The sequence below is a fragment of the Ictidomys tridecemlineatus genome, chromosome 10, assembly GCF_052094955.1.
Source record: "Ictidomys tridecemlineatus isolate mIctTri1 chromosome 10, mIctTri1.hap1, whole genome shotgun sequence".
Lineage (NCBI taxonomy): Eukaryota > Metazoa > Chordata > Mammalia > Rodentia > Sciuridae > Ictidomys > Ictidomys tridecemlineatus.
The window spans coordinates 129,127,803-129,143,541 of record NC_135486.1 but is presented as its reverse complement, the minus strand read 5'-3'; the positions used below and the strand labels follow the sequence as shown (position 1 = coordinate 129,143,541).

The 15,739-nt window shown below is 51.1% G+C and overlaps 1 protein-coding gene and 1 non-coding gene across 2 annotated transcripts in view; one reads left to right on the top strand and one right to left on the bottom strand.

The window, feature by feature from the left end:
• Scnn1g (sodium channel epithelial 1 subunit gamma) overlaps nucleotides 1-14,973 on the top strand; it is a 30,332-nt gene extending 15,359 nt beyond the window's left edge. The window contains exons 7-13 of the mRNA XM_040277906.2: nucleotides 8,202-8,300; nucleotides 10,009-10,126; nucleotides 10,413-10,491; nucleotides 10,572-10,629; nucleotides 10,838-10,899; nucleotides 13,083-13,158; nucleotides 13,515-14,973. Coding sequence (XP_040133840.2) covers nucleotides 8,202-8,300; nucleotides 10,009-10,126; nucleotides 10,413-10,491; nucleotides 10,572-10,629; nucleotides 10,838-10,899; nucleotides 13,083-13,158; nucleotides 13,515-13,898 — 876 coding nt within the window. The 3' untranslated portion in view covers nucleotides 13,899-14,973. The remainder of the gene's footprint in view (nucleotides 1-8,201; nucleotides 8,301-10,008; nucleotides 10,127-10,412; nucleotides 10,492-10,571; nucleotides 10,630-10,837; nucleotides 10,900-13,082; nucleotides 13,159-13,514) is intronic.
• On the bottom strand, nucleotides 5,961-6,033 carry Trnat-ugu (transfer RNA threonine (anticodon UGU)). Its single transcript has one exon. It is a non-coding gene; the product is annotated as a tRNA-Thr (tRNA).
• Nucleotides 14,974-15,739: the final 766 nt, after the last annotated feature.

Sequence of the window (15,739 nt, the reverse complement as noted above, 5' to 3'; positions counted from 1 at the left end):
AAAGAGTTGGGGTCAGATAAATCAAGGAAGGGGAATTCAAGGAAGGTCTGACCACAGAGCCAACTGCTGTGGTTGACAGGTCAGGCAAGATCAAGGGCAAAAGGTGTTCTCCAGGTTTGGCAACCCAGAGGTCGCTGGTATTCTTTGTCAGAGAGGTTTTCAGTGGAAGGAGTGGAACAGAAACCAAAGGACAATGGGTTGAATGGTAAATGGGAGATGAGGAAGTGAGCAGGGATGGGCCGGTCACTCCAGGGGGTGGGGCCGAGGCTCAGAGAAGAGGGCGGGTTCCTCTGTCCTTGCAAATCCAACAGTGCATTTTTACCTTACACCTCAGCTGTGTGCTCTGGTTATGTAATCTCTGTGCCTTGGTTACCTCATCTGTAAAATGGGGACTCTTCATGCCTGGTGAGAATTCAGCTGATGCATGTGAAGCACTTAGGAAAGTGGTTGGCATGTAGTAAGTGCTCAGAGATTACTGGTGCATGCGCTCTCTCTCTCTCTCTCTCTCTCTCTCTCTCTATATATATATATATATATATATATATATATATATATATATATATATACACATATATATTTTTTTTGGAGGAAAGCAATGTGAAGGGAAGGAGGAAATGTTTGAAGGGAAAATAAAGAGGAATTAGGGAAGATTTTTCTTTTTTTCCCTTTTTTTCTTTGCAGTATGTCACTGAGTTACATTCCCAGCCCCTGTCTTTTCTGGAACCTTTTTTTTCCCCCCTATACTGGATATTGAACCCAAGGACACTGTATCAGCAAGCTACATCCCCAGCATTTTTTTAAAAATTATTATTTTGAGACAAGGTCTTGCCAAGTTGCTGAGGCTGGCTTTGAACCTGTGATCCCCCTGCCTTAACTTCCCAGGTTGCTGTGATTACAGGCAGAGCTGCTGTGTCCAACCCTCATGGACCTGTCTTTCATGAGTTGGAGATATATAGAAATAAAATGTATAAATAATATATATTTGCCATATGCATTAAAAATATTTCCCAATTTGTGTTTCCTTTTTTAGTTTTCTTTAAAGATTTTTTTTTTGTGTGTGATACTAGGGATTGAACCCAGGGCCTTATGCATGCTAGGCAAGCACTCTACCAACTGAGCTATATCCCAAGCCCCCCTAGAGTTTTTTTAATCATATGCAAAATTCAAGTGTTTACATAGTCAAAGTCTTTGGTTTTTTTTTCTTGTGTTATTATGTTTATTGAGGATTTTTTTTTCCCTTTTAGAGGTCAGATACTAAAATAAGTTTTCTTCTAGTTATTTTATTACTTCATTTAATACTTTAACCCATTAGATTTCTTTTCTGCAAGGTGTGACGTAGAGATTGAATTTAATTCTTTCTCCTAATAGCTAAGAAATTGTCCTAACTTATTTGTAATTCCTTTTTTTCTCACCATAGATTAGGAGTACAAACTTTATCAAACACAAATAACATCTATAATGCATTACAAAACAAAAACAAAAAAACACTATCCTACCATAACCCCATGTAGGGCCAAGTCTTTCCAGTCTCTTCTAATTTTTAAATGTATTCGTTTTTGTTTTGTTATGTAAATGGAAGTCTGCTGAGCATACCCATCTGTAACCTGCCAGTTTCCTCCTTCAAAATATATATCATTGACATATTTCCAAGGCATTAAGTCATCTTTCACAGTCCCAATTTTAATGGCAATGCATAGTTCATCGCCATATACCAAGTTCTTACAGTTTACAGGTTTTCCTTGATATTGGAGGCAGAATTGCTTCTAGGAACCCCACCCCACCACCCTGTGCATACCAAAATCCACGGATGCTCAAGTTCCTTAAATAAAGTAGCATAGTATTTTGTGTTGCTAAAAGCTCAGTCCTTGTTCTCGATGCCAATCCAATAACAAGGACACCGTTGTTTTTGTTTGTTGTTTGTTTTGAGTACCAGGGATTGAACTCAGGAGCACTCAGCCACATCCTCATCCCTATTTTATTTAGAGACAGGGTCTCACTGAGTTGCTTTGGACCTCACTAGATTGAGGAGGCTGGCTTTGAAGTGATCCTCCAGTCTCGCCTCCTGAGCCGCTGGGATTATAGCTGTGTGCGCCCCGGCAAGGACACAGTTTTGAGAAAAAGGAAAAAAGAAGGCTTATTGCTTTGCTAGCCAAGGAGAAACACAGAGGGCTCCTGTCCCAAAGGCTGTGATTCTGCCCATCAGCAGGAACAGGGGGCTTTTAAAGAGGTGATTCAAAGGTTACATTCCACCTGTTCTCTGTTGGAGCTGTAATTCACTTGTTAATTTGGGAGACAGTCATTTCTGAGATCTCTCATGCCATCCCCAAAGTCTGGATTACCTCAGTCCTATGGTGGGTGTGTACTCAGGGACAGATAACTCTCCTGGTAGGATGGGGAAGAAAGGAAATCCTGTTTCCACTGAGATCAGGGGGTGGGAGAGATCAGGGAGGATTAAGGAGAGAGGAAGAAAAAGAAACACGTCCATTTAAAAAATAAGTGGCAGCGGCAGAGTAGCAAGGGCGTATTCAAAGCATAAAGTGACCACTGTGACATTTGCATATATTCTGTCTATTTGAAATCATGTTTTAATTACGTATAATAACTATGCCATACGAATGCTCTGTAAATAAATAGTTGTTGAACTGATTGTTTAGGGGATAATGGTCAGAGAGAAATCTGTACAAACAGGGGATGCAAATTTTTAAGAAATAGTTTGATCCACGACTGGTTGAGTCTGTGGATGCGGAGAGCCGACTGTATACTTTCTCTGTAACACAGGGCCTCCCGCCGTTGAGCCAGGACAGTATCTGTTGGACTGAATGGAATCAAGTGGGAGGTGGAACTTGAAACAGTCAGAGGCCAGCTGGGGAGCTGGGATGGAAGGGCTGGGCTGGTGCTTTTGGACTTGAATCACCAGGAAGTGAGGAGCAGTGATAGGAGCTGACCTGTGATTCAGACGGGTGAGTGGTGGGGGTGGAGGAGATGCTGAGGAAGGGAAAGTGAGAGGCCCCGAAGCAACTGGGAGCCTTCCAAGGTCCAGGCGAGAGAGAGAGAGAGAGGACGGGTTACACCTCCTGAGCATCTCTTGATGACTATATAGAAGGAAGGAGAGAAATCTCTAGAACGGTGCTCAGGTGTGTGGCTTGGACAACTGGTTCGATCGGGGTGTCATCGGCTCGTGTGAGAAACACAGGAGCTGGAGCAGGTTGGTGGTGGGCGGAGGAGGTTTTAGGTGAGTCCGGTTTTAGACATCCCGTACTCGGTTAGCTTTTGCTGGGTACAAGCCACCCCCCAAAACTAAATGGCTTCAAACAACAACCATTTATTAACTCCCAATCTGTAGGTCAGCCACGTGGGTGGGGCTGGTTCGTCTGGCCAGGTTTTCTGATCTGGACCAGGCTCAGCCCATCTGGACCAGTGCTCGCTCAGGGTGGCGTGTGAGGTCCATCTCTGTGTCTGGGGGCCACCTTGCATCTCCCCTACCAGGTCTCTCACCCCAACCTGCTGGCTCAGGCCTGTTCATGCTGGTCCAGATCCTGTACGGGAAGGCAAGTTCCAATGAGCAAACACTTTTCAAGGGTTTATTTCTTAATAGTCCAGCAGCCAAAGTCATAGGACGAGAGTCCAGAGTCAAGTGGTAGAAACTAGACTTTTATGGAATCACAGAATCTGGTTACTTTTGCAAATGCCCACGGAGTTTGGTGTGTTTAAGGCATGCATGAACCACCGAAGTAAACAAATGACCGGTGGTCAGTTGGGTCTCAACAGGAAGACTCTGGCTGGAGGACAGACTTGGGGACATCCGTCATTCCTGTTGCTCTATTGGGAGTGCATGAGGGCAGGAGTGGAAGATACACCTATTTTAATCATTAAAGTGAACCTCCGTAGGGCTCTTGCTTTGGGCTAGACCCCGTGCTGAGCACTTTGCAGGCATGAGGCTCAAAGGGTCCTCACAGTCGTGCTTAGGGTGCAGGAGTTGAGAGGGGGACCTCTTCTTGGGTTTGAATCCCAGCTCTCTCTCTCTCACCAGCCATTATTGCCTTGAGCAAGTTACCTTATCTCTCTGTGTCTCATGTCCCTCTCCCGTAAAGTAGACCTGCCGCTGAGGTTAAATGAGTCGATAGATGTAAGATACTTATCATAAGAACATTGTAAGTGTTCAATCAGGATTCATGGTGGATCTGGAGAATCGGAAGCTCAGGCCGGCCAAGTAATCTGATCAAAGGCAGCTCCGTGCGACTGAATTATTTGAAGGCACGACCTGTATTATTAAATTTTTAAAAATATTTATTTAGTTAGTTTCTAGTTGTAATTGGACACAATACCTCTATTTCACTTATTTATTTTTATGTGATGCTGAGGATCGAACCCAGGGTCTCTCACATGCAAGGTGGGGACTCTACCACTGAGCCACAGCCCCAGCCCCGTGTATTATTATTGATGATCATTATTTTTTATACTGAGAATTGAGCTCAGCGGCGCCCTACCACTGAGCTACATCCTCAGTTCTTTTCATTTTTTTTTTTTTTTAATTTTGAGACACGGCCTCACTAAGTTGCTTACGGCCTCACTAACTCGCTGACGTTGGCCTCCAATTTGCATTCCTTCTGCCTCGGCCTCCCGGGGGATTACAGGTGTGCACCTCGGCGCTCAGCCTCCTCCTGTATTTCTGACTCCTTAGCTACTTGCCTGGTACTGTTGCCATTGACCATTGACTATAACACTGACCATGACGTGGCTCTTCCAGAGCTCTCCTTAGGAGAGCTCAGAATCCAACTCCCTATGGTCAGAGGAGACAGGATGGAACCAGGAGATGCCTCTGAGACAACTGGAGACTTAAAGCAGCCGGAGCCTTCTCAGTAATGCGTCCGTCCCAGGCCTGTACAGGTGGAGACCACCCACCTGCTCCCTCCCCAGCCCCACTATCGCTGCTGTCAGAAGCAGCCAGGCCAAGAAGGGACCTTCATCCTCATCTGCATTCAGAGCAAGGCCAGGGCTCCTGCTCTAGGGGCAGCTCAGGGCACCATTTTGGCCTTTTGACTGGGGTCGGTAGGCATCTCTGTCATGCCCTCGGGGGCTGGAAGGAGCAAAGGTGTCCCTTATGCTGTTAGGAGGGTCTTGCACTCACAGGAAGCCTTGCTTGGAAATGTACTTGGTGGGAACAGAAATGCGGGTGTGCTCTGGTCTGAGCCTGGGAGAGCAGCCTGCTCACAGCTCAGACCTCTGTGAGCCCTAAAGCAGGACGCAGAAGGGGCAGCTTGAGGACCGCTGGGCTGTGGTGAGGCACAGTCGGAGACGGTCGGGATGGTGGTTACCACCAAGAGATAAAAACAATATCCCTGAGAGGAGCCTGGCTGAGCTGCCCACCTCCCAGAAGAGGGAGCGGCACGCTGTTCAGTGGCCCCTCAATGTTGCGGGAAGGCAGGACCAGGCTCTCCCACCCTCCTCACCCTCCGCTGCTCCACCCCTCCGGCTTTGTGCTGTCCCCCAGACCCAGCCCTATCCTCTGTCTTCAAAGAGGAGAGCTAAGGATTCCCGGGCAACTGTCTCTCTCTCCTTAGGACTCGATTTGATAAAAATGGATCCTACGCCCCGCATATTCTCACATGTATAAATGCACACATACCTTCTCATCCACCACACACGTGTGCAAATACACACTCCCACATAGACATGTGCAGATGCACATAAATACACATGTATACACACTTAACTTGTGCATATTCATATGCACCTGCTCTTGACTTAATGCCCCTAGGGGTCAGGGCAGAAGCCAAAACATGGCCCCGCCCTCCACAAACTAGCATTTGTGGAAAACAGAGTTGGAGGTGGGAGTGTCCAGGCTCTGGAGAGTTCATTCAGTGGAGTCTTGGAGGAGTTAAAGACCTCTCTTCCACCCAGAAAAGCTCTGTCCTCACCCCCTCTTTATTTATTTATTATTATTATCATTATTATTTTGGTGGTGGTGCTGGGGATTGAACCCAGGGCCTTGTGCATACAAGGCAAGCACTCTGCCAGCTGAGCTACATCCCCAGCCCCCTCTGTCCCCTTTCGATCCACCCTTGGTAACCTCAACCTGAACCAACCATGACCTCCAAGTTCCAAAAGCATCACTGTAGAGTCAAAAAGGCCAATGAGTCCTTGGAAAACAGAAATTAAAATGATTTTTTTTTCAGACGGTTTCTGGACAGGGATCCCTGAGCTGGTTCTCGGGGTCAAGTGGGGAACCGAGGTGCCCTGGGGGGAAGCCCCTGCTCCGCATCTCTGCATCTCAGCATCTTTGTTCCCAGCCCAGCCCTGGCCCACGAGAAGCTCTCAATGGGTTTGCTACCCAGCGATTCGGTCTGTGTATTCCTTACTGGCCTGGAAAGAAGCTCCTTATCGGTAGCAAAAAGGACAGGTTGCAAGGGAGAGTGAACGGGTGGACGTTTGCCTGTTTCTCTCCAACCTCGGGGACCCTGGGAAGGCCGAGAGGCCAGCCAGCGCCTTTCCTCCGGGCTTCTGTTTGTTATTTAAACATTTCAAAATGAGCACTCTCAATTGCCCCTGAGGCCCTTACAGTTAATTGAGGGAGACTAATGGGTCAGCAGGTGAATTACAAGGCAAACACAGAACCAGATCCCGGCCTCTTCAGATGTCTGTTTCCACCTGGGTCAGACGCCTCCTCTCCTGGTTTTGCCTAATTATCATTCTTTCTTCATAGAGAAAAGCATTTTCTTCCCACCTACGAATCCGCCATCCTCCTTCCTTTAACCCTCCTCCCTCTGTCTGCAAACGCACAGCCTAGACCCTCGCCACGGCCCGGGCACCATCTCTATTTGTGTTTTCTCCCCCCCCCCCCAAGAGAAGCCATCCCCTCCCCTGTTGTCTTATTTGCTCTCCCTTTTCGGCTTGCCTGGGTTGTTTATTTGCAGTGCCAAATATGAAGCTAGAGTCAAACTCAGTGAACCACAATAAATTAGAATGGATAGGTTTGGGTTGTTGACTTTTTTTTTTTTTTTTGGTTCCAGGGATTGAACCCAGGGGTGCTCAACCACTGAGCCACATCTCCAGCCCTGATTTATATTTTACAAAATATAAATATATATTTTTATAATATTTATATATGAGTTGCTTGGGGGCCTTGCTAAATTGCTGAGGCTGGCTTTGAACTCACGATCCTCCTGCCTCAGCCTCCCAAGTCACTGGGATTACAGGCGTGTGCCGCTGTGCCCTGCTGAATAAGGGTTTTGAACCTCGCATCGAAGAGCCTTTGCCTCTTCTGATGACCAGGGCGTCGTTCTACACGGCTGGGCTTTCTTGGCCCTTTCTACGTCAACTCTTTTCTGGTCACCAACCCAGAGCTAGAGGGACAGGAGTCCCAGGCAGCTCTCAGACCCTGCTCATGCCTTCAATCCCCCACCCTCCGCATCCTCTCCCAGCACATTCGCCCGTGGCTAGCCACCACTCAGAAGGCCCAAATCCCGGTTTCTAGTAGGGAGTAATTCGGCCCGGCCTCCCTCCCTCTCTGACTCCATCTCCAGCCACGTCTCTCTTTTCCCACGTTCCAGCCACACTGTCCCCTCCTGTCTCGAATCTTTGCTGCTTTCTCCGCCCAGGCCTCTTCCCCCAGGGGGCACTTAACCACGGAGACCCATCCCCAGCCCTATTTTGTATTTTATTGAGAGACAGGGTCTCACTGAGTTGCTTAGTGCCTCACTAAGTTGCCGAGGCTGGCTTTGAACTCGGGATCCTCCTGCCTCAGCCTCCCAAGTCACTGGGATGACAGGCGTGCGCCACCACGCCCGGCTTCTTCCCCCATTTCTTGACAAGGCCAGTTCCTTCTTGTCATCATTTCCGCATTGAGCTGACAACATCATAAAGGTCCCTTTCTGAGACACTTTCTCTAATCGCTTTGTGGGAAAGACTGTGTCCCCTACCCCTGCTCCCGCTCTGCCGTCTCCCTGTCCAGTTTTGTTGATCAACATGCAAAACCCGCTCATGATTTATTTGCTTACTAACCACTTGTCTACCCTTCTAGAGCGTCAGCTGGGTGGGGTAGGGAATTGTCTTCTCGATGGCTGTGTGTCCCCCGGTGTCTACATTGGCCCCACGCACCTACTGGGTGCTCTCAGGACGTTTCCATCTTGGGAACGACCCGATGGCTATTCGGACCCCAGGAAGCAGCCGGCCAATCCCCGTCTGGGTCTCTGTGATTGCAGACCGAGTCCTTCAAGCTGAGCGAGCCCTACAGCCAGTGCACAGAGGACGGGGGTGACGTGCCGGTCAGAAACATCTACAACGCAGCCTACTCCCTCCAGGTAGGGCTTGGCGGTGGGGGGGGGGGGCGCCCAGCCCTGGATTGTGGCCCGGACCCAAGGGACAAAGTTAAATCGAGGTTGGGGTGTGTCTGGGACCAGGAACTATGTACGACGAGGACACCTGGGGTTGGTCCAGAGACCTCAAGAACAAATGATGCCGGCTGGTTCCAGTCCTCTTCGGTGCGTCCGTAACTGGAGCTTAATTGATTCACTGAGGTTTGGGAGGAACACGGTGTTCGGGCCAGTCGGGCCCGCTTCCCAGAGGGGCCGTGGCAAGTGAGGGACAGGAGGAGAAGCGTTTGGGGGTCACGAGGGCTGAGGAGTCAACAGCTGGGCTTCCAGGCCCACTTGTGTCTCTCACTCACAGCAGGAGGTGGGGTCCTACTGAGGGGCCTGATGGGCAGCTCCCAAGCCCTCCAAGCTGTGCCCTTGACCTTGGAAATGAGGCCATCTGGCAGCATCGAGCCCATATTCCTGCAGCATAGAAAGTGGGGGAGCCTTGTTAAAGGAGCCAGGCATTCTCCGGGCTCCGCAGCTCTCACCCCGTCTAGGGTATGAGGAACATCACTGACCTCTGCAGGCATTAGGGTTGCCAACTCTTGAGTGTGACAGCAGTGACGTGTGTGGCCTCATCTCCCATCCAGGGAGTCTGCAACCGGCCTCTTACTGGGATACTTAGAAGGTCCGTTGGAAATCATCCTGGGAGAATTAGAGGACCGGTCCCCCTCCACACAGCTCCCGTCAGGACGGAGATGAGAGGTGGTGGAGACACTGGGTCAAAGAGGGACCGGTCAGCCGGGCACGGTGGCACACACACACACACCTGTCATCCCAGTGGCTCGGGAGGCTGAGGCAGGAGGATTGCAAGTTCAAAGCCAGCCTCGGCAACTTAAGGGAGACCCCCAAGCAACTTAGTGAGACTCTGTCTTAAAATATTAAAACTGGGCTGGGGACGTAGCTCAAGTGTTTAAGCACCCCTGGGCTCAATCCCTGGCACCTGCTAAAGAAACAGAAACGCAATCCAATGGACTTTAAGGCCAAATAGCAGCAACAACAACAAAAAAATGGTGAGCTCATTGGAAAGATGTTCCTGGATAAGATTTAATGATAAGCAACTGTGTACCAGCACTTTATCTGATTGTTTCATTTCATTTTAATCTCATGGGGTAGGTATTATTGTATACCTGAAAGCAAAGTATCAGAGAGAGGTCAAGTGACTTGCCTAGGGCCACACAGCAGGTAGGTAGCAAAACTAGGATCCAAACTCAAATAAAAGCCTGGGTTTCGAGCCCCTGCCGTCAAGCCTTTATATCACACACTTCCTGGATGTTGTGGTGACTTATGATCCCCAAAGATCCAGCGTGGAGAGGGGTTGGACCTGGGATGGGACTTGCTGGGTCTGTGTTTGTTTTCTCTCTGTTCCTTGGCAACGGCTCCAGTTCCCACATTTACCTGGGTCGGTACCTGGATGAGCCCTAGCTCAACCTGGTTTCCGGGTCTCATTCCAAATTCCCAGTCAATGTCCCAGGCTCTGTCCCTGTGGACTCAGGGATCCACCCCTGGCCCAGTTGGCCCAAGAGGGTACATTGGCACAGTCAGTCACGGGTGCGGGAGGCTGGTCCTCCAGGATGAGCGATGAGGTGAGGAGGGGGCTCCCTGGCGTCCAACACGCAGGGAGTTTCAGGGGTCTTTGGGTCTCCTCTTCCAGATCTGCCTTTACTCCTGCTTCCAGACAAAGATGGTGGAGAAATGTGGGTGTGCCCAGTACAGCAAGCCCCTGCCTCCGGCCGCCAGCTACTGCAACTACCAGCAGCACCCTAACTGGAGTGAGTGTGACCCACCCCAGTCTGGCACACCCCAGCCCTGCACCCACCTGCCCCGAGACGCTCCCCGCCCCGCTGCCTTGGGCTCGGGGGAAGTCGCCCACGTCTGAACTGAAGTTTTAGCTCTTGTTGTCGAGCTTGACTTACACTATGCTTCCCAATTAAGGACCAAATGAAATAATCAAACGATCAACGTGAGACTGTGGGAACTCCACGGGCAACTCAAAGACCCCGGGAAGGGCCCTGTGGCCCCCAACGTTCATATGCCGTTTTCTACCCTGTCCCTTAGTGTACTGTTACTACCAGCTGTACCAGGCCTTTGTCCAAGAAGAGCTGGGCTGCCAGTCGGTGTGTCGAGAAACCTGCAGGTGAGTGGACCTACCGGGAGGGATGGGATGGGCAAGTGGACCGGGTCACCCACGCCCACTCTGTCCCTTCCTCCCCTAAGCTTTAAGGAATGGACCCTGACCACCAGTCTGGCACAGTGGCCATCAGAAGTTTCAGAGGTAAATCCCACTGCCTGCTCTTTCCTGGGAGCTCCCAGCCAAGCCTCCCTGCTGTCCACTGCTGTGGTCTGGGACGGGGGAGGGGGGGATTGGGGGGTGACTTGGGGGAGGAGCTGTCTCGATGAGTCCAGGGAAAGGGGGATTTCTGAGAAGGGAAGGGGCAAGCGAAGCATCCCCAAGAGCCACTCTCTTTCTTTCTCCAACACAGAAATGGTTGCTGCCTGTCCTCAACTGGGACCAAAGCCAACAAATAAACAAAAAGTTCAACAAGTAAGTTGACCTCCACCCGGTTTCCTCTGCCTCCGTCGGCCGAGGGCACAAGCTTCTTGGCTGCCTTCCTCCTGGCCAAGCCCTCTGCCTTTCATTCACTCAATCACTTGTTCAACAAATATTTGTTAAGCTCATATCATGAACCAGGCCCTGCTCAAACTGTTGTTGGACCGTGATCCCGGGTATGAAAGACTTTTTTTTTTTTTTTTTTTTTTTGCATTGTGGCTCATTGAACATATCGCTGAAATAAAGACAGCTTCCTTATGCTCTAGAAGCCTTGGGGCTGGTTTTCAGATGATACACGGTGGTGTGTGGCCGAACCGATTAGTACAGTCCTCTTTCTGTACCCTCCGGGGATTGGCTCCAGGACCCCCACTGCCTCCGTAGATCCCCAGATCCTGGGATGCTCAAGTGCTTTATGTAAAATGGCATGGGAGTTGCATATGACCCACCGCATTCTCCCGTACACTGAAGTCATCTCTGGACTACTCCTGGTGCCTAATCCACTGTCAATGCTACGTAAATAGTTGTTCGATCGTATTGTTTGGAAAAATAATGACCACAGAAAATTGTCTGTACGTTTCAATCCAAATGCAATTTTTTTTTTTCTGAAAATTTCCACCCGTGGTTGATGGACTACTCAGATTCAGAACCCACAGATTCAGAGGGAGGGCCAAGAGTATTTCCATCCCAATTGGTCACAGTGTGCTAATCTGATTCTGTAAGTCTTATGTATCTCAGTTGGCAAATATTTTGAATATTCCTTTGAATGCATTCTGATGTTTCCCATTGTCTTTAGTTTGTGAAAGGTATTGGTCACAGCCCCGTGCATTTATTTCGTGGCTTACCAATGTATTCCGACCCACTTGGAAAACCATTTCCTTGGAAGCTTGTAGCTTCTAATTCTTTTTGAATCTTACACACACATACACACACACACACACACACATCATTTCTGAGGGAGCTTTAGGAAAAATCTCAGCAGATGGAGATAAAGAAGGGAGAGAGGCAGCTCACTTCTGTCACTCAGGCCCTGTGACACTTGTTGTCACTGCCTCCCAGTGCCCAGCTCTGGTCTGCTCCCTTGGCCCCCAACAATCTGGAGACCACGAAGCCATGGTTTCTGCCACTAAGTCTAGTGATAGGCTTTTAAACAAGCATTTCCAAACCATTAACAAAGCATCGTACACCAGTGCCCCCTAGGCCAAGTCTAGCCCTATACAAGTACCCCATTATTTCTAGCTTTTCCTGAAAGATAAAAAAAAAATTCTGGCAACAGTGAATCTCCACTCTTGCATAGCACCTTGTGGCTAAGTAATAGCGGCTTCTTTTAAAAGAGCAGGGATCTTCCAGTTCAGCAGCCTTATCAAGAGACAACTTCGATCAGTGGCTAAGGGCATGAATTCAAGCCAACAGGTGTCGTGGTGCATGCCTATCATCCCAGCAACTCCGGAGGCTGAGGCCGGAGGATTTTGAGTTCAAAGCCAGCCTCAGCAACTTAGTGAGGTGCTAAGCAACTCAGTGAGATCCTGTCTCTAAATAAAATATTTTTAAAAGGGCTGGAGATGTGGCTCAGTGGATAAGCACCTCTGGGTTCAATCCCTGGTACAAAACAAAAACAAAAAAACGAACTTGAAGCCAGATCTGTGTGGGTTTGAATACTGGCTTAGACCAGGATTAGCTGTGCAGTCTTGGGCCAGTCAGTGAATCTGTGTCTGAGTTTCCACATCTGTAAAATGGGGGATGGTTAAAACATACCTCCCTGCCTCATAGAGATTTGAGTTAATTCACATGAAGTTCTTAACGATAGGGCCTGGCAACACAGTACCTCGTTCATTTACATTACTTGCTCGTCTCCTCTATGCATTTGAGATTGTAATTAAACAATTACCAATGTCAAAGCTGACTGGAGAACAGGGTGCCACGGGAGTGTGGCTGGAGGAACCCACTTAATCTGGAGACTGGGAAATAGCTTTTGAGCGAATGAATGGTCTGGGAGCAGATCCATGCTGCAGATACATGCTGGGGTATACCAGAAGGCCCCACGGACCAGGTTCTGACATCCCCAGGGGGCTCAGAGCCTGGGCCAAGCTGAGGGCCAGGGCCGGAGGGGCTGGGCATCTGGGAGAATGCCAAGGCGGCCAACCCACCTGCGTGTGCCCTACCTGTTGGAATTTCTGCAGGACGGATTTGGCCAAACTCCTGATATTCTACAAAGACCTGAACCAGAGATCCATCATGGAGAGCCCGGCCAACAGTGTGAGTGGGGTCCTTCCGGGACCTGTCCTGGGTCTACAGAGGTGCCCGTCTTCCTGGCCTTGGGGAGTAGAGTCAGTTTATGGGGATCCCACCTGAACGACTGAGGCCCGGAGAAGCCAGCCAGGGGCCCCAAGGCAGGACCGAACCAGCAGAGGGAGAAGGGACAGGGGGCCTCTCTGCTGCTCCCCCCCAAGCTTGTTCAGAGCCCTTGGGACATGACCTTGAGAAGCAAGGCCGTACAGCTACCTCCTGAAGCCAAAGACCAGGCGGGAGCTCCAGTCCCGGAGCAGAATCCCTGCGGGAGGCCAACTAAGGGGAGGGTCCGTCTCGATGGTGGGGCATGCCCTCCCTTGCAGATCGAGATGCTGCTGTCCAACTTTGGTGGCCAGCTGGGCCTGTGGATGAGCTGCTCCGTCGTCTGCGTCATCGAGATCATCGAGGTGTTCTTCATTGACTCCTTCTCCATCATTGCCCGGCGCCAGTGGCAGAAAGTCAAGGAATGGTGGGCCCAGAAGCAGGCCCCCTCGGGTCTCGAGGCTCCTCCGGCTAGGCAGCAGGGCCAGGACAACCCGGCCCTGGATGTAGACGACGACCTGCCCACTTTCACCTCTGCCTTACGCCTGCCTCCAGCCCCCGGGGCCCAGGTGCCTGGCACACCACCCCCCAGATACAATACCCTGCGCTGGGAGAGGGCCTTCTCCAACCAGCTGTCAGACACCGAGGTGCCTGAGGAGCCCTGAGGCGGGGATGGGAAGAAAGAGCTAGTGGTGGTGTGAGGACGTAGTCCCTGTCCCCCAGACACAGAGGGGGCCCTCCTGCTCCCCCGCTCTGGGCTTTTGAGACGCTGACTGGAAGCCTTCTGAGAATAAGAGAGGGCTGGGGCAGGTGCCGGAGGACCTGCTGGACTCTGCCCGGTAACACTACCAGCCAGGATGGGCTAGATCCCACGCCCGGACCAAGAGACAGGGCAGGGGATACCGTGCTGGCCCAGGGGAAGGCCAGAAGGGAGCTCTTCACCGGATCTTGAGAGAGAAGGACACCTTTAAGCCCCAAGCCCAGGGTTCATCTGCTCCCCTGTCCTGCGCTGGGGCCTGAGGATCTAACCTTAGGTAGCAAGGCTGGACGGCTCCCGACCAATGATCCAACACAGGAGGACGCACCAGTCCTGGAGTCGGGCTGTTGGCAAATACATGATCCTCGGTCACCAACACTGGGGCAGGGTGTCCTCTGGGCCCCAGGACAGAGAGCTGGCCCCCGCCCTGGGAGTGTGTGTAGGGAGGGGTGCAGTGGAGGGTGTGGTAGGATGATCTGCTCTGGGGTTCGGGCTGGGGCCTTGCTCTGGGCAGCTAAGGCAGGTCCCAGGGCCCTTCCCAGACAGAGAAGGGCTAGTTAAAGGGCAGAGCTGGCCACTGCTGTCCTGTGGTGTCCTGAACCTTCTTCAGCTGCTCTTGCTTTGGACTGACTCAGCACCACCCTGGGCCAGAATGACCAATGCCACCTCCCATGTCTTGCCAGCCACTGGATGGCTTGTATTCCCACCCTCCAGCTGCAGAGTCGGCCCGGGAACAGGAGGCCGGGCACTGTTCTCAGCCTTTCCATAAATTATCCAAGAGGACAGCAGAACTCCACCCCGAAGGCCAAATCCTGGTTTGGCTCATGAACCGAGAATGCGTGGCTCTTGTTTTTACTTTTCAAAGAGCTGGAAAAAAAAAAAATATATATATATATCAAAAGAAGAAGATTGGGTTTCTCGTGACAGTGATGTGAGATTCGAATCTCAGTGTCCATAAATAAAGTTTTATTGGCACACAGCCACACCTGTTCGCTTACACGTTGCTTATGGCCAGCGTGTGGGTTCCCACAGCAGAGCTCAGGGGTTACGTCGCGAACCCGCAAAGCCAGCCGAGTCTACAGCATTTCTTCAGACAGAAGGGGGTCCTTCATCCATGAATGGAGGACTGGTTTCAGGACTGATCAGCACACAGGGATGGCTGCTAGTGCATCCTGAGTCTTTGTGGAAGGGCAGCTGTGAGGCCCCCGGGGACTCCTGGTCCAGCCACCCCCAGGCCTGTGACTGCAGTAGCAACCTCTGCTCCATGTGGTGTTCCCCTGGCCCTCAGGGAGGTAACCTTGGCCAGGAACCCAACCAGCCAGGGTTCACCAGATCCCGTGGTCAGGAGTCAAGCCGGTCAGCAGAGAGCAGGTCATGGTGACCCTGGGCTGGAGAGCGCTCCCTAGAGGAGGGGGCTCAGAAGCCAGGGGCTGATGCAGGTCAGCACCAGATGACAGAGGGTTCCCGGCCGGCTGGCTCCTGTCCAGGCTGGGCAGGAGTGGCCGCAGCCGGTGCCGACAGGGAACTTGCAGTGGATGCTCACCTGGGTGCTACCCAGAGAGGAGCTTCCTCCTCCACCCCCCGGGGCCAGCAGAGGGGTTAGCTGTGCCCTCAGATTCGTGGAATTGACCAGCCTGGGCATGATGTCACCCATGGGAACGCTTCCAGCAAGGCTGGGTTTGCTGCTGGGCGTGTCCAAGGTAGGGCTGTCAGCATCTGGTTCGGCTGTCCCTTAGCACAGGGGTGGGG